Source organism: Silurus meridionalis, chromosome 11 (assembly GCF_014805685.1).
Source record: "Silurus meridionalis isolate SWU-2019-XX chromosome 11, ASM1480568v1, whole genome shotgun sequence".
In the NCBI taxonomy this organism is placed as follows: Eukaryota; Metazoa; Chordata; class Actinopteri; order Siluriformes; family Siluridae; genus Silurus; species Silurus meridionalis.
In genome coordinates, this window is record NC_060894.1 from 11771053 (window position 1) to 11789646 (window position 18594).

General features: G+C 34.9%; 1 protein-coding gene across 2 annotated transcripts; it reads right to left on the reverse strand.

Annotated features, from left to right (window-relative positions):
- Window positions 1-1896: 1896 nt before the first annotated feature.
- sec14l7 (SEC14-like lipid binding 7) lies at window positions 1897-11371 on the reverse strand. Of its 2 annotated transcripts, XM_046860369.1 has the most exons (12): window positions 11175-11370; window positions 10983-11058; window positions 8997-9040; window positions 8100-8162; window positions 7828-8016; window positions 7517-7612; window positions 7322-7382; window positions 7104-7187; window positions 6870-6976; window positions 5574-5713; window positions 5323-5492; window positions 1897-2911 (listed from the first exon to the last, which is right to left on the reverse strand). In XM_046860369.1, the coding sequence occupies exons 1-12, from the start codon at window positions 11226-11228 to the stop codon at window positions 2799-2801; spliced, it is 1197 nt and encodes a 398-aa protein (XP_046716325.1). In that variant the 5' UTR covers window positions 11229-11370; the 3' UTR covers window positions 1897-2798. The 2 variants fall into 2 exon arrangements, with proteins under 2 accessions (XP_046716325.1, XP_046716326.1); XM_046860370.1 differs by lacking the exons at window positions 7828-8016; window positions 8100-8162 and having other exon boundaries at window positions 11175-11371.
- Between the last annotated feature and the right edge of the window lie 7223 nt (window positions 11372-18594).

Sequence of the window (18594 nt, forward strand, 5' to 3'; positions counted from 1 at the left end):
CAAAATTTAAAGTACCAGCCCTAACCTTTACTCTCCTCCACTTCTTATTTTCCTGCTGTTTCTGTAGACATCTTCCTCCTCTCCTTCTCCTCCTTCAGCCAACAGTAGCCCAATTTTAACTGGTATACTGTTAGCTAACAATACCTGTGGTGGTCGTTGGTAACCCGGGCATCGATCGATCTGGTATGAATTTTCACGTTTTACGCTGGATGCCCTTCCCAACACAACCCTTCCCATTTATCCAGGCTTGGTACCAGCACTAAGAGTGCACTTGCTTGTGCAACCTAATGGCGGAGTTTATGATGAACCAGTTAATGAACACGAATGAACAAATGTAACTTATGCAAATTAGCCTAGCTAGAATAATACACAGTACCGTTTCCCATCATTTTATAATCTAAAGCTGGATTTGTGTTGTTTTTCGTAAATCCATTGGTTTCCCTGATTACATGAGTTGATCCAAAGTGCTGAAATTGTTTTGCTATAAAACCATTATTTACACTCTAAAGAAAGTGGAAAACTCTTTTGCTTTATCATGGTCAGGGTCACAGTGGATCCTGAGCCTATCCTGGGAACACAGGAATGGAGAAGGAATCATAAATGGGATGCCAGTCCACTGCATGGTCCATTACCCTTACACATTCATGCACTTATTTACAACACAACTCAGGTAACACTGGATCACAGCAGAGTACCACCATATGCAATTTAGCATAGCCGAACCAACTACCAAGATATTATGGCTAATCATCCAACTATTAGGAGATGTTAAAAAAAGTCCATAAATCTCCAGTAACCTGGGGCCTGCATCAAACTGGGCACCCTGATTCTGTAAGGTTGCACTAGCATGATGAAGGGTTTTTTTTAATGATTAAGCAATTGATTGTAATTATTATTATATCATACCAATGTTTTACATCAGAGTTAGAGACAGAGCTGAGGTTGTGGATCACTTTTACTGTTTCCTTTTTTTTTAAGTCGGTATAGATATTTTAATACAAATGAACTCAAAGCAATTAAAAAAACAATGGCCACCAAAATAAATTATTTACCAGGCTGTAAAACACACTTTTTAGCATTTGTTTATATAACCTTATGCAATATGTTTTTTAATAATTATAATGAGAATAAAGGTGAATAAATGCTGATGCAAGTCCACTGAGGTTTGTGGCCACTGGCTTACTCATTAGGGGTACAATTCCTTCATTTAGGGAAAAAATCCTTGATTTAAAATTTATATCCTTAAGCATTGTTTTTCTGTAAATCTGCAATGCCCATTAAAAGTGCTATGCAAATAAAAACTGGAAACAATCACTCATAATGACATCTAAACAAAATAATACATTCTCCAGATCTAATGCTAAAAATGCCATGCAAGTGCAAGAAAAATGCATCCAGATCTGTATAGGTAAAAAAGATGTTTCAAAACACTAGATGGACTGTGGAACATCAACATAAGAGGTATTACCCTGAAATAAAGCCCTTTGTCAATCACCCCAAAACATGTGCCAGAATATTAGTTCAAGGGAGACGTTCTTTGGGCATAATTCTTAATAAATGCTTCTATTTAGAATCTGGGTCACTAGTCAAGATAGGGAATCATGTGTTATATCCAAATTGGCACAAAACCTGTAGGTAATACAGCTGAAGATAAAGCAAAAACAAAATCACCTTTTAACAAAGTAACCACTCAAAGCACATATCCAGGTCAGCAAAAAATGACTTCTAAAGAAGAAGATCATTTGGAGAAATAGATTATTTGGAATGTTCCAGTTATTGTTTGTATATATCTAAATCAGTCTGGATCTGGAGTCTCTGAAATAGTGGAATGAAACCTATACGCTATAAATATAAGTTGATAGACTCTTATCCCATAAATACAGACAAAAGGTGTGATCAAAGTACTAGCTATGTTTATTGTTATACACTTTTCTTTTTTGCCCCTTCCAAAATGTAATGGTTGCTGTATCACATTAAAGTGAGCAGAAATGATATGATTTAACTCAGTTAAATGTTTTTCCGTCATAAAAACCTGCATTGGCAGAAGAATTATTATATCCATTGTGTGCTGGTGTGTGGACAATACAATATTTGGTTGAGTTAAGCACAGATAGTGAGGATTTAATACTTCAGAACAGTGAAGGTTTAATGTAACCACTGTATAATAGGCAAAACATTATGTCAAACTCAAATATTGGAGTGCCATTTGAGGTCTATATCAAAGACATATATATGGCACAATTGATTAACAAATTAACTACAGTACATAGTCTTTGTAGTCCAAGTCAAATAAAGCTTATTTATTTTTTCACAAAGAACATTGGGGAAGATGTCATCCTAAACTGAGACAATGCAAAACTTTCAATGCTAAAATTATCAACATTAATTTTTAAGATGAGCAGAGCATATGAATATTTGATGAGTGTTTCATTCAATTAATGTACATGCCTTCCTTACAGAAGACAACACTGAATTAACAAACAAACAAAAACATCAAATGCTTTGAATGTTATCTAGACAATATTCAAGTCTCCCGCTATCAAATCCAAATGGCATGTGTATTCTTACAATTAATTAATTATGTTATTATTCATTAATTTATATATTAATTCAATCATTTTCAGCAATTGTTTTTTCCTGGTCAGGGTCACAGTACGTCCCGGGCCCTTTCCTCTACACTGGCAAGGCTTTCTGGGTATTGTGGCATATGTCAGGTTTGCACTTCATATTAAGGTACACTGGTGATCAATACTTGACAGAAATCTTGTCTCATATAGAATACATACAGCACTCTCAAGTCATGCCTGTTCCTCCATGTTCTGAGTGTGTATTTCAGGTAGAACAACATCCACCGTGAAGCTTATCTTCTTTGACTGAAGAATACTGTAAGAGTTATCAAATCGTACCACATCTGCAAAGAGATGCAACAAAAGGACATACAACTAAGCAAAAGCATGTCATTATGAGAAATATAATAGTGTGTTTTGTCCTGATATAAAGCAGATTTATTGTACTCCAGAATTTATTTTTCTCTTAACATCATATCCAAAAGGATTTTATTTCATTATGCCATGGAAGCCTGTTAATGCTAACAATTTAGTTTATTAATAAATGCCACAGAATTATTTTTATGTTGTGGAACATCCACGAGAATGGATTGTTACTGCTAGCGTTTAAGCTATGAGGCCTACAGTCTTCGCTCATCTACTGTACCTCTCATTTTACTCTCTCTAAAAGTAAGTAAGACTTTGTAGCACAACAGTTTTATAATCACCAGAGACAACTCCCAAATTATGAATCTTCTTACAAAAACTACCATAGTCATCATATCATAATATATATATATATAGATAGATAGATAGATAGATAGATAGATAGATAGATAGATAGATAGATAGATAGATAGATAGATAGATAGATAGATAAATCTTTCGGTTTATTCTATTAGGGGTCTCCACAGTGGATCATCCGTCTCCATACCCCCGTCCTCTACATCTGGTTCTTTCAAACCAACTACCTGCATGTCTTCCCTCACCACATCCATAAACCTTCTCTTTGGTCTTCCTCTTTTCCTCCTTTCTAGTGGCTCCATCCTCACATTTTACTACTGATATACCCCTATGTCCCTCCTCTGCACATGTCCAAACCATCTCAATCACACCTCCCTCACATCGTCTCCAAAACGTCCTACATGCACTGTTCCTCTAATAAACTCATTTCTAATCCTGTCCATCCACATCACTCTCAACGAAAACCTCAACATCTTCAGCTCTGCTACCTCCAGCTCCACCTCCTGTCTTTTAGTCCGGGCCACTGTCTCTAAACCATACAACATCGCAGTTCTCACCACAATCCTATAAACTTTCCCAGATACCCTTTCATGTTCGATTTGGCATGTGTTTTTACGCTGGATGCCCTTCCTAAAGCAACCCTCCTCATTTATCCGGGCTTGGGACCGGCACTAAGAGTGCACTGGCTTGTGCAACCCTAATGGCTGGGGTTGGTTCCCTAACCGGGAATCGAACCTGGGCCGCAGCGGTGGGATCGCCGCATCCTAACCACTAGACCACCAGGGAACCTCATAAAATATATATATATATATATATATATATATATATATATATATATATATATATATATATATATATATATATATATATATATATATATATATCTCATAATGTAATTTGGAAGCCGGTTAATGCCAACAATTACATTTATTAATGAATGCCACTTTTAATGTTAAAGGTTAAAATCCATGTTGGCTTTAAAGGTTTTCAAATCCATGTTGAATTACATCATGTAATGTTGTCACATCAGATTAATCAACACTTTAATCACCTTATATACAGTGGTGTAAAAAGGTGTTGGTTTCTTATGATTTCTTATTTTTTTTGCATGTTTGTCACACTTTAATGTTTCAGATCATCAAACTAATTTAATTATTAGCAAAAGTTAACACAAGTGAACACAACATGCATTTTATAAATAAATACAAAATAAAGACCTGGAGTGGCCTAGTCAAAGTCCTGACCTGAATGCTATTGAGATGCTGTGCCATGACCTTAAAAAGGGGGTTAATGTTTGAAAACCCTCCAATGTGGCTGAATTACAACAATTCTGCATAGATGAGTGGAAAATCAGACTCATTGCAAGTTATCAGAAACGCTTGATTGCAGTTGTTGCTGCTAAGGGTGACCCAACCAGTTATTAGGTTTAGGGGGCACTTTTTCACACAGAGCCATGGAGTTTTGGATTTAATTTTCCCTCAATAATAAAAAACATAATTTAAAAACTGCATGTTGTATTCACTTGTGTTAACTTTTACTAATATTTAAATTAGTTTGATGATCTGAATCATATATTAGTCTCATCAGACCACAGGACATGGTTCCAGTAATTCATGCTGCGGCCACTGTACTGTAACTCAGTTTCAGGGTGTTACTGATCTTCTTATAGCCCTGGCCATCTTTGTGGAGAGCAACAATTCTAATTCTTGAATCCTAAGAGAGTTATTTGGCCTTAAGTGTCATGTTGAACATCCAGTGGTCAGTATGAGAGAATTGTACTCAAAGCACCAAATTTTAACTGCTCTAATAAAGATACACAAATTTGTATGGTCTTGTCAAGCAGACAGAGGACAGTCAATCTGTACTTCAATACTGACAACTCTAAGATTTATCCAAGTTTCATTTTCATTCATTTTCATAGTATTGTCCCTTGACTACATATACTAAAATGGTTCCTGAAATGTGAGGGCTGTATTCCCAGTAGTCTATTCTTTTCATTTTATAGTGTTTCTTTTGGATAGTTTGTACTTACAAATGCCTGGTTCGTCACATGTGTACGATTCATCCATTGGCACCAGATGTGCATTATAACGTGTATTTGGCAACACCTCTTGCATTTCTGTGATTTTCTGTTTTACTCCTTTTTTTGTCTTCATGTAGATGCCAAAGCCAATATCACCACCATCACTAGTGAACTGCCATCTATAATTACCATAAATGAACAAATAAACAATGCTTTAAAAAAAATACTGATAGAATAAGAGCAATGGATCCATTACTCACCTTAGTAAGCAGTTAGGGACAAGGACTTCACATTCCAGTTGGTGGTCGGAACCCCGGCTGATGGTAACACACTTTTCATACTGCACATCAACAGAATCTTTAATGTAGTAGGATTTAGGCACGACACCTCCATAATTAATCTGAAAGGGAAAAAAAAAAGAATGTAGGTTAGAAATAAGATTTAAGAGTTTTAAGAGGAATAAGAGTTTTTACCTGGGTTTAGTGCATGCCCTTCCAAACCCCCCCCCCCCCCCCCCCCCCATATATCCATTAGATACCTTATCTCCCTTTTACTATTCCTCACGAAATGATTGCTTTTTTAAAGAAAATTAATAACATCCTTTCAGTATAACATTCTTTATTAAATAACAGACTATACATACATTTGCTTTCAGGAAATAGGGTTAATTCTGGTACCATGAACACTGAGATATATCCCACACCCTGAATGAATACTAGGGCATCAGAGGCCATCATGCACACTCACACCCACTTCATTGTTGTATAATAAAAACTGGGACCTGCATTTTAATTCATTGACCATTTCATATATTGTGCTGTTTCTTATTTCGAATGTTTGGCTACAGAAATTGCCTGCATATGAAATGAAACTGTTTTCAATTCAGAAATATAATTCTCACTTATTTTCACTTGTTATGCTTGTTCTTTCAAAACAGATACATTTATAGCATTTGGCAGCCCCTTATCCAGAGAGACTTATAATGATCTCATTTATACAACTGGGCAGTTGAGGGTCTTGAGGGCCTTGACCAAGAGCCTGTAGTGGCAGCTCAGTGGCAATGGATTTGAATTTTAAACCTTCCAATCAGAAGTCTAATATCTAAACTAAGCTAGCAGTTCCCACTCCCAAAATTTGGATGTGGGTTTTAAGAATCATTCTGTTTGTTCAAATGAACAGTTGACACAGTTGTGGAACATAAGGAAAGAACTGCTATTAATTAATGTTTTTTAATGTATTAATGTTATTAACTTTACTTATTTTGAAATTTACAATGGTATGATACATGTGATAAAGACATCTGAAATAGTATTAATGCTAATAGAGGCATTAATGTAATAGATCTTAGATTGTAGAACTATAAACAATTAGAATAAACTACAGAAGGCGATGACACAATCTTATTTGCATGTTAACCAAAACAAATTACTTGACTTGTTTTTATCATATGTTTCCTGGAATCATCCTATAACACATTATTTTACACTGCAAACTTTAAAGATGGGATTTTCCTATACTATCCTACCTGTAGGACACATATCTGTTGATAATCTCACCATAGTTTTACAGTAGGGGTTCCCATTCGGATCTGTCAAAGTGCCTCCGTAGACCACAGGCAGCTGGTCTGGTACTACGTATTTCTGCAGTACTTCCTTCCAGTTAGCTGTAAAAAGAAAAAATGAAAATATATATTTTTTAGATTTGGTTTTATCTGTAACTCTATATAACAGACATATGCATATATTTTCTTCTGCATTATAAAAATGAGAATGAGAATAAAGCAGGGCTACAGCCAACGATGATAATTTTTCGCCGGGTTTCTTCGCACAGGAACGGTTTAATCAAGTTGTACGCAATAGGAAAGAGTTTAGGCGCTGCATAAAATAGGAAACAAAGAATCAACAAGGTCACATATACAGATAAATCACAGTTAATTCAGTAAATAATTAAATACATAATTGTTTATCACATTCAAGGATACATTGAACTATACATACAGTATAACTACCTTTAATAAGAAGAACCCTCTTAAGGCCCTCAGGATAGTTTTCCTCAAACATGGTAAGAATCTGCAAAAGTGTCAATTAAATATTAAATGCAAGCAAATGCAAATATGATCAATTATGTGGGACTTTATTTTTTATATATATATACTTTATACTTAATTTCAAATATTTAAACATTTGGACGTGTCATGTCTTACTTCTCCATATGCTTCAACTGCAGGCTTCCAGATATGTTTCAGGCCAAGGTCTTCACAATCATAAATAAGAGTGATTGATTCCACAGCTTTCCCAAGCTGGAATTATATATATATATATATATATATATATATATATATATATATATATATATATATATATATATATATATATATATATATATGAAAAATCTATATATAACATCCTAATGGAGCTATGGTTGGTAAAGATATTAAAAAATATATATATTTTAAAGCAAGTAACTTTTACACTATTAAGCAGTAAAATGAAGAAAATGGCAGAGAAATTCTACCCTTTCAGACTGTTTCAAACACTCTTTTCGCAGTAGCTCACAGTCTCTAATTTTGGTCCTTATGTAGTCTTGCTTGGTGGCAGACATGAGAAGACCTTTTGGATCAAGAGGGCCAATTATATCATACCAGACTGGACTTCCCTCTCGATCATAGCCACACATCCCACCAGACATGTAGTTCTCAATTACCTGAACGCATCAACCACATAACATGTAAACCAAAATACACTTCACAAGGCAACATATTGCTATTTAACCATGTTGTTGCTCACCTCTGGTGGTTTCCAGTCTTCTAGGATAGAATCTACTTTCAAACGCTTGCGAAATTCCAAATGCTGGAAATCAATCACATTGGTGAACTTGCTTGCTGTTTAAAGTGATCAATAGGTTTAACACTAGGTTTAAAGGAACCTCAAAACAAAACAAAAAAAGGTCAAAAAAAAAAAAAAAAGAGCAAAATTTTCTTCACAAAGAAAAGTTATTGAAAGTATTTATTAGACTGTAATCACAAGATTTGTGTCATTTAAACAATTTGTACCATAGCACCATCAAATTATGAATCTCAACAGGTCAGAAGAGGTTCTTTATCAGCATAGCTGTGACAGAAGTGTTAACAGCAAAGATAAACACACATTATTATTAACACACTTTCTGAACACATTATTTCTAGATTAAAAGCTAATTCACTGGGATTTGTATTATAGATGCTCTTCATAATACAAGCTGAATAATAAACGATTACAAAAACGCTATTTAACATAGCAAAATGAGCATTTTTACTCTGAGATAGTCTTCAGGATGAAAAACTACACTCTAAACCTTCATTTTTTTATGTTATTAACTTCAAAAGATGCAGAAGGAAAAAGATAGCGAGGGAAAGAAATACAGTACTACTGCGGTTTTTCATAAGGACAAGAGAAACTAAACTTCACAACACTGAATGTAACCATACATGGATTCAAGTATTACATGTTGTTCTTGTATAAATAATAATAAAAATGTAAAAAAATGAAAAATTTAAATAAATAAATAAATAAATAATTAAATAAACACATTTATTTAATATTTTCCTATAACATATTATATTCTACTGTGATTTAATACTTATGAGAGAAACTTGTGACAAAGACTTAATTTAGATTATCTTAATAAGGAATATTAAAAAATACCTTTCTAAGCATTGCTTCAGCCTTTAGGACATTGAAGCTTCTAGCTACAAAAGAGAAGAAGATGCTAGAGGAATAGGATACATAACAGTAAACTTGTCACAGCACAATGCAGAAAATCATGCAAATATAGGTCATTTTAGGTCAAATATAGGTCATTAGAGGTCAAAAGGACACTTTTTGTCATTTGAGCATGTTATCGCCTGACATCTATACACAATCTTTGCACAGTATATTATATATATATATATATATATATATATATATATATATATATATATACACACACACACACACACACACACACACACACACACACACACACACACACACACACACACACACATAATTACCTACTGCACCTTCTGTACATTTTTCACGCTTACCCCTGTAAATATGGACCCATACCCTTATTTATAACAATGCAATTAATTGTAAATAGGACACCTATGCACTAACTGCATTTCAATGGCTCTGTACATGTACCTTGCACAATGACAATAAAGTTGAATCTAATTTAATCTAATCTAACATAATCTAATCTAATCAAACTTTAGTTCACAGTTAGTTAGTTACTTTAGTTAATTATTCACATTATGTATAAAAACGGGACAACTGTGAACTCAGTGACTTTGTGGCATGGTTGTTGTTGCCAGATGTGCTGGTTTATAGATTTTACAGACTGCTAATAAATGCTATTGTTGCAGTTCTAGTAACAGCACAGCTCAAAACTGCTTCTCGTGGGAATAACAAATACAGCATCAGGCAACAAATTAGTATCAGATTCCCTAAACACATCACAAAAATATATTTAATGTTTGTGAACCAAGTGGAATTTAGTGTACCTAAGGCTGAATCACGGTGTATAATCACTACATGACTTATACTCCCAGCATTATCTTGATATTTTTTTTAATTCAAACGTCATTGAAATATTTAAATGTGCAAATACATGTTAGTCGTTCATAGTAAACATCACACATCTTAATCATTAATATGGTTCAGTAGGAACAAGCAAATGTTTTGCATGGATAAAAATCAGGGTGAAGGGAACTACAAATATTTGTATCGGAATTATCAAGAATTTTGCCTTGAACTTCTCTCATGGTACATGGGTTAAAAATGCAAGTCATTCAAGCAAACATGAACAAACGATTAACTGGGTAATGTGCAAATATTAGGCACATATTGCTGACACCAACCTCAAAAATGTTTCTTGTACACCTTTTAGGGGGTGAATAAAACTTTCTGATCTTTAATACTTTCTCTTGTACTTTGATAAATAATGAACTGATTTGGGCTATTCTGATATATTTTAGGATTGCTAATTTTATTTTTAACATAAAATGTGTACTGTATGATTGCATATTTATCGAATGCCATAAGCATATTTTCCAGTATCATTCATAATAATACTGTTTGTATAACCTGCTGCTGCTGTAACGCAATAATTTCCCTCATGGGATCCATAAAGTATATCTGTAAAGTAAATCTGTATAATAAAGTCTAAGTCTAATAAAAATTTTGGTTTGTGAAAGTTCTTATATTCTATATGTGAGATATACAGGTATCATTAATCATTCCTGTCTATATCTGTAGCATATGTAGATTTGATGTAGAGTTAAATTTTCTATTATAAAATAAATGATGTATTTGATGTAGCCCTTGTTATTGCTTATACAATGCAATTGAATCAATTGAATTTACCTATTTGATTTTTTTAAAATGATTGTACTATTTTAGATCTTTTCCTAAATTTCAATTAAATTCATTTATTTTAATACTAGCTTTCTAAATGATCAGAATACTGTAATAGTAGGCTGGAGTTATTACTGTACAGAAAAATAAGGTCAAACTACATATGTATGAGGCCATTAAAAATAAAAGTGTACTATTACTAATATGCCTGTAAATATATGTCTGTTATTATGCCTGTACAAGATTAAAAAAAAGCAAAAACTTTCCAAATGTAAATTAGTGGCCACTTACCTCGGAGCCAGCGAAGCAGGTAATTGTCACTTTGATTAGGAAGCTGGGCATACACATCTTTAATTCTTTCACACAACTAGACAAAATGACATAAATTTTGCAGCAAATTCACCAGAGTTCTATGTTTATGCATATAATATTTTCTAAACATGGAATTATTTTTGCAGTTAACAGTGTATGTTTTATGCTCACCTCTTCCAGAGCTGCAGCCTGTTTAGGGCTGAGATCTTCTACATGGCCACTCATTGCTCTGCGTAATTAACAAACCTGCAACTTTGCCAAATTTATTTCTGTGGTCATATTTCTCTACTGAATTTATAAGGTATAGGACAGATTTGCCCTTTGCCCTTTGGGAGCAACATGAGTGAACAGGGATTATGGACAGCAAGAAGACACACAGTACCTTTGATCATTTTCAGCAATGTTTGTTTTTATGTTCGCTTAGAGTTCAACGATGAGGGGACCCAAGTTAGAAAATCAAAGGTAGAAATGCACTACTAGCAAAAGTGTACTGATGAAAAATACTTCAATCAAACAGTTATTACACAACACGACAGTTATTACAAGCATTTCACACTTTAATGTTAATAAAATCTTTGTTTAGTAATGCTAATTACAAATAAGTTAAGAAGCTCTCCGACTTGACTCTTGAATCTTGTGAAGTTGTAAAGTAACTTTGTAACCAGCAGTTTAGATTGGACAACATGCACAAGACTACACAGTCCTATATGAATAAATAAATAAATAAATAAATAAATAAATAAATAAATAAATAAATAAATAAATAAACTGTTGAACACTTTTGGGATGAATTGGAATGGGGACTGTGCCCCAGGCCTTCTCACTCTACATCAGTACCTGACTATGCTAATACCCTTGTGGCTGAATGTGCACAAATGGCTAGGGCAGTAGTTAACCCATTTAAACTTAAAGTGCAGTAAATAATCAGTTTAAATTCATAAACAGATTCAGTAAATTAATTAATAAATAGAATGGTTTTCTTGCAGTAGCAGTATCAAAATCTATTTCCAAAATAATTTCTAAAGATAATTATGAGAATATCTTACCATAAACAGTAGGTCTAAATATAGTTCTAGTTCTTTTCCAGTCTACATTATTTCCTTGATTTACTACATAGAAAATGTTGAATTTACCCATAGATGTTGTGTTTCCTGTGTCAAATCAAACACCCAATTTTTTGCATTTTAAGATTTCACAAATAATTAACTGGAACTGAAACTCACACAAACACACTCACACTGACTCAACTGAGTGTTACTAAGCTGCTACAAATCTGAATTCAAACACACACTCATACTCATTTCACACCTCCATGTCTTCAGCACCACCCATATTATATTATTATTTTATTATAACTATATAACTGTTTACATGCTGTTTTTGCACCTCTATTTGACTGCTGCTATTGCTGTTTTGCACAACCTTTTTTACATTTGGTTTTATTTAATTACACTCCTGTATACAGTTTTCTTTTGCAAGTTGCACTGCAGGGCCGGTTCTACACATTTGGGAACCCTAAACAAAACATTTTATTAGAGGCACTCCCTCCTTCTTCTTTTCACTATTCAGAATAAATAAAAAGCAAAGAACTAGAAACAAATGTCATTTCTAAACTTTTTATTTATACAAAAAATCTGTTATCTATACTTTTACATAAATGAAAAAATAAGAATAAACAAAAAAAATATGAAAGGTCATCTGGACCAGCTCTTATTACTTCTTGGCTATGGCCACCTAGCTGCGATTGCTGTTTTTATTTACAAACTTTTACTTTTTCGTTAGTATTTTGAAAGTGATGACACAATGTCAATGTACAGTCAATCAGCTAAAATTCGTCATACATCTTCTTCTTCTTCTTCTTTCGGCTTCTCTCTTTAGGGGTCGCCACAATGGATCATCTGTCTCCATACCACCCTGTCCTCTACATCTGCCTCTTTCAAACCAACTACCTGCATGTCTTCCCTGACCACATCCATGAACCTCCTCCTTGGTCTTCCTCTTTTCTTCCTTCCTGGCGGTTACATCCTCAGCATTCTCCTACTGATATACCCCATGTCCCTCATCTGCACATGTCCAAACCATCTCAATTTCGCCTTCCCCACCTTGTTTCCAAAACATTCGCTGCGCTGTCCCTCTAAAAAAAATTTTCTAATCCTGTCCATGCTCATCCCTCCCAATGAAAATCTCAACATCTTCAGCTCTGCTACCTCCAGCTCCACCTCCTGTCTTTTACTCAACGCCACTGTCTCTAAACCATACAACATCGCAGGTCTCACCATAGTCCTACAAACTTTCCCTTAAAATCAGTTCATGGTGTGACTGATCAACTTTATTCCTCTGTAGTTACTGCAGGGCCGGACATCTTCCTAATTCCCAAAAACCGGTACCAGCACACTCCTTTTCCATTCCTCAGGCATCATCTCACCTTCCAAAATTGTGTTAAACAATCTGTTTAAAAAATCCACTGCCATCTCTCCCAAACATCTGCACGCTTCTACTGGTATGTCATCTGGTCCAAACAACTTTCCACTCTTCATCCTCTTAATCGTGTTTTTTAACTTCCTGCTTACTAATCCTATCCACTTCCTGCTTCACCATCTAACCTTGTCTCTCTCATTTTTCTCATTCAACAGCTGCTCAAAATACTCCCTCCATCTTCTCAACACACTCTCCTCACTAGTCAACACATTCCTCCATCCTCTATTGCTCTAACTTTCAACACATCCTTCCAATCTTGGTCCCTCTGCGTGGCCAATCGGTATAAATCCTTTTCTCCCTTCTTAGTGTATAGTACTTCTCATACAGCTCCTCATACGCATTTTATTTGTCTTTCGTCACATCCCTCTTTACCTGCTGCCACATCTCCTTGTACTCCTGCCTACTTTTCTCATCTCTCTGTCGATCCCAATTCTGTTTTTGCCAACCTTTTTCTACTTATGCTCTCCTGGACTTCCTCATTCCACCACCATGTCTCTTTGTCTTTCTTTCTCTTTCCAGATGTCACACCAAGTACTTTTCTAGCTGTCTTCCTTATCACTTCTGCAGTAGTTGCCCAATCATCCAGCTTCATGTTCATCACCTTATCAGAAACTCTCTTCACCTCCACTACACTCTTACTGTACTCTTTTTCAGAATCACCCCTACACCATTTCTCTTTCCAATAACACCATGATAGAACAGTTTAAACCCACCTCCAATGTTCCTGGCCTTACTCCCTTTCCACTTGGTCTCCTGAACAAACAACATATCTACCTTTCTTCTCTCCATCATATCACCTCTCTCCCTTTACCAGTCATAGTACCAACATTTAAAGTACCAACCCTAACCTCCACTCTCCTACACTTCTCCTTTCCCTCCTGTCTCTGTACATGTTTTTCTCCTCTCCTTCTACAAGAAAGGGCAGAGCAGACTCTTTCTGCTGAGGAGACTAAGGTCTTTTGGAGTACAGGGAGAGCTACTGAAGACCTTTTTTGACTCTGTGGTGGCCTCAGCCATATTCTATGGAGTGGTCTGCTGGGGCAGCAGCATATCTACTGCAGACAGGAAGAGACTAGACAAGCTGATCAGGAAGGCCAGCTCTGTCCTGGGGATTCCCCTGGACACTGTACAGGAGGTGGGAGAAAGGAGGATGGTAACAAAACTATCATCATTGCTGGAGAACGCCTCCCACCCCCTGTATGAAACCGTTACATCGCTGAGCAGCTCTTTTAGTAACAGACTAATACATCCCAAGTGTCTGAAGGAGCGATACAGAAGGTCTTTTCTCCCTGCTGCTATTAGACTATACAACCAAAGCTGTTCCCAGTAAAACCAGTCACCAACATACAACACTGCTATTACTTTTTAAGATGTGCAATAACTTTATCTGTGTGAAATATTATTAAACAAATCAGGTACAATATTATGTGCAATATTACGTGCAATTTACGTGCAATACTACCTCAAAACGACTTAAAAAGCGTACTTTTGTTTTTTTTCTCCTATTTGTATTATTACATTGTACTGTATATATACTGGTATTGTAGTATATGTATATTATTTTTAGATATTTGCATTTATTTTTATTTCTTTGTTGTTATTATTATTATTATTATTGTTATTATTATTTATTTTTATTTGTTTTTTATTTTTTTGTATATTCTTTTTTATATATATTTGCATCTATTTTTATTTCTTTGTCTTGCTGCTGTAACATAGAAATTTCCCCACTGTGGGACGAATAAAGGTTTATCTTATCTTATCTTATCTTATCTCCTTATTCATCCAACAGTAGCCCAATTTCCCCCGGTACTCTGTTGGCTAACAATACCTGTGGCAGTTGTTGGTAACCCGGGGCTCGACTGATCTGGTATTAAATTCTGGTTTGTGATCCGCATATTTGATTTGGCAAGTTTTACACTGGATGCTGTTCCTAATGCAACCTTCCCCATTTATCCGGGCTTTAGACCAGCACTGGCTTGTGCAACCCTAATGGTTGGGTTCAAAGCATCATCCATAAGTGAATTTAAAATATTTTACGAGTCACAGCACTCGCACTGTTTTGAACTTCGGAATAATCCATCTTTAAATGGTGCTGATGCAAATCGGCATAATAAGGCTCTGTTTATTTTAATAATTATAAATTATAATAAAATATATACGACGAAAGGTCACATAACTGCATCATGAGCTGCACTTTCTTTGCAGGCCTGTTTAGCTTCTCTCTTAGCAGTTCCCATGGGATGCATTCGTTTGTGTGCCATTAGATCAGTATGCACAAATATTTGATTTTGTTCATCACGGGTACCAAATCTTCTAATGCAATCTCTTCAGAGGGTCAGGTTCCACATTTAAATAATGATATTAACTGGTATCACTTCATGAGTGAGTTATTATCAAAGAGCCTAGTCTTAAACTGTCTTGTTTCGTGAACTAGTGTATATGCTTTTTAGGGTTTTGGGAACCCTATCTCCAACCTGAGGCCCTAGGCAACTGCCTGCTCTGCCCTAAGCTAGCGCCAGCCCTGTGTACTGTATAACATAGTGGGTTTACTGGCGGTGCTATTTTCTGTTTTGTCCTACACTGTCTTGTCTTGCATTGTTTGCACCAGGTTGCACACGATGCACTTTATGTGGGGAGGACACTTACTTTAGTCCTAGCTCTGTGTTCTTCTTTCAGCTATATTTGGTTGAAATGACAATAAAAGCTTCTTGACTTCTAATTAGACACTCCCCTGTTTATTGAATCTAAAAATGATTCAACTACAAACATGTGTCTATGATTGGTTCTACAGACTTGCTTATCTATGACAGTATATTTGTCATTTCTCTCAAGCAGACTCACTGGAAGGGCTAGCAGCATATAAAATAATTGCTGCTAAAACTGCACATACCTGGTTACAGTATCTGCAATAGCATTCATTGCTTCAGTGAAGCAATGTGTCATTTTAAACCCAATTCATGCAATTTAAAAAAAAAAATATGATAAATGCCTGAAGGTGATGTGTGCTAGACAAGATTACACAATCCTAATCCCCATATTCACTTTCATTATGGGAATCAACTAGACCTTTAGGATTAAAGCTTAAAATTTGTGAAGCTTGAGCGTGAAGCTCTGGGCAATGTTCTGCTATGAAAACTCCTGTTCAACACTGTTCAAGGTGTTGCCTTTGAATTTCCCACATCTTAATCTTAATCTGCATATATGGGATGTGCTGGACAAATAAACAAATGTTAACATGTACAGTTATTTTTTTAATGCAATCCACATGCACAACATTGTCTCAATGTCATCTAATTTTTTCTGCACTGACAACCTTATAACTTACTATATTTAAGGGATCTGCTGCTATAATCTGCCACAGCACACCTTCAGAGGTATCTGGGTGCACAAAGGGGGGAATAAAACACTAGACACATTTTTACTACATTTTATTCATGTTGGATTTACTATTTTGCAACAGAAGTGTAAACAGTAGTGTAAATAAAAAAAAAAAAAAAGGTTTATAAATCAGAATACAACACCTATAATACATTGATTAGAATTGTAAAAGATGAACAGCGGACAATTTAAAATATGAACTATAAATGTGCCTGCAACATTACCAGAAAATAGTTTATTCTTTTGATTAAAGTGAATAGTGAAGCTGGTCATAGCAGTCTGGTGTCATTTCAATAGTGAATGGGGGGAGAAATGGATTTACATCTGATTGAGTGAATTTATTCAATTTTTTTTAACTGTTCCTAAATGTTTCAACATTTCTATGTGCTTCACAGTTGTTATTCCCTAACATTAATCGTAATTGTATATATTTAAAAAAAAAACCTAGGATTAATAACATTTTCTAGTAAAGGATCAGTTTATTAAGTAGCAACTTTGTTTTGGTAAAAGATTTGTCTTAATGAGTGTTTTTAATTGTATTTCTTTTTTCCACTAGAGGGCAAAAGTGTTGCTGATTGTGGCAACTTGGTCATAAACTGTTGAAACATTTCCAGACTTGACTGATATTCTTTTAATTAACATTTTATAAAAGTCACATAACTTCAAAGGTTTACCACTAAAGGGAACAATTAAAACATACTACACTTAAGTGTTCTATTGTTCTATGTAATGTACCACACAGTACTGTAACGCCCTCTTATGTGTTTGCGGACATTAAGAAAGAAAGAAAAAAAAACTTTGCTCCAAGGCACACTTGAGTTATGGCTGTTCAATTGAATGCAGCAAAACCTTACTCAATATTACTAATTTAATCACACAAGTATCATACAGTAGGATTTTTTTTATCTATATAGATTTTGAGACCTGCCCATATCTAGAACATATTTAATGCTGTACAAATTTGCCATGACTTTGTACAAGCACCTATTGTTCCACTGTTGGATGGAATAACAGTGAAATGGTTTAGAAAGAGCTGCATAGCACAAATGGTTTGGGATTGGGATCAAATGGGTTCCTAGTTTAATGATGTTTCATGTGCTACATCTAATTGTAAAGTAAGACAGTTTAGAATTGCAATCACTAACTACATATGTGCTGAAATGTTTCATTTTCAGGATTTTCAGAATCCTACAAAAGCAATTAAAATAATTAAAATATAATCAGATTGAATCGAAAGGGTCTTTAGTTGCTGTTCATTTGAATCCAAGTTTTTTTTTTCTTGAAATATGTGTTGTAAAGGTATTAGTATATATTTTTTTACTTGTACACTAGTTGATTTTTCAATTTTTCCCACTTAAAAGAACGGCGAGATTTGTAATTTTCATCATAGGTACACCTCAACTGTGAGAGATAGAATCTAAAAAGAAATCCAGAAAATTACATTGTATGATTTTTAAATAATTAATTTCCATTTTATTGCATGAAATAAGTATTTGATCACCTACCAACCAGCAAGAATTCTGTCTCTCACTGACCTGTTAGTTTATCTCCTATCCTCTGCTCATTACCTGCATTAATTGCACCTGTTTAAGCTTGATACCTGTCTAAAAGAGACACCTGTCCACACACTCAATCAATCAGACTCCAACCTCTCCATTATGGACAAAATTGTAGACCTGCACAAGGCTGGGATGGGCTACAGGACAATAGGCAAACAGCTTGGTGAGACGGC

Bases quoted from the DNA above. Each gene is read 5' to 3' on its own strand.
- sec14l7 (XM_046860369.1), bottom strand. From the start codon at position 11,228: ATGAGTGGCCATGTAGAAGATCTCAGCCCTAAACAGGCTGCAGCTCTG. The intron at 9,041-10,982 runs GTAAGTGGCCAC...TCTCTTTTGTAG, and splicing joins CCTGCTTCGCTGGCTCCGAG to CTAGAAGCTTCAATGTCCTA. The intron at 7,188-7,321 runs GTAGTTATACTG...TATTTTATGCAG, and splicing joins GAGGGTTCTTCTTATTAAAG to CGCCTAAACTCTTTCCTATT.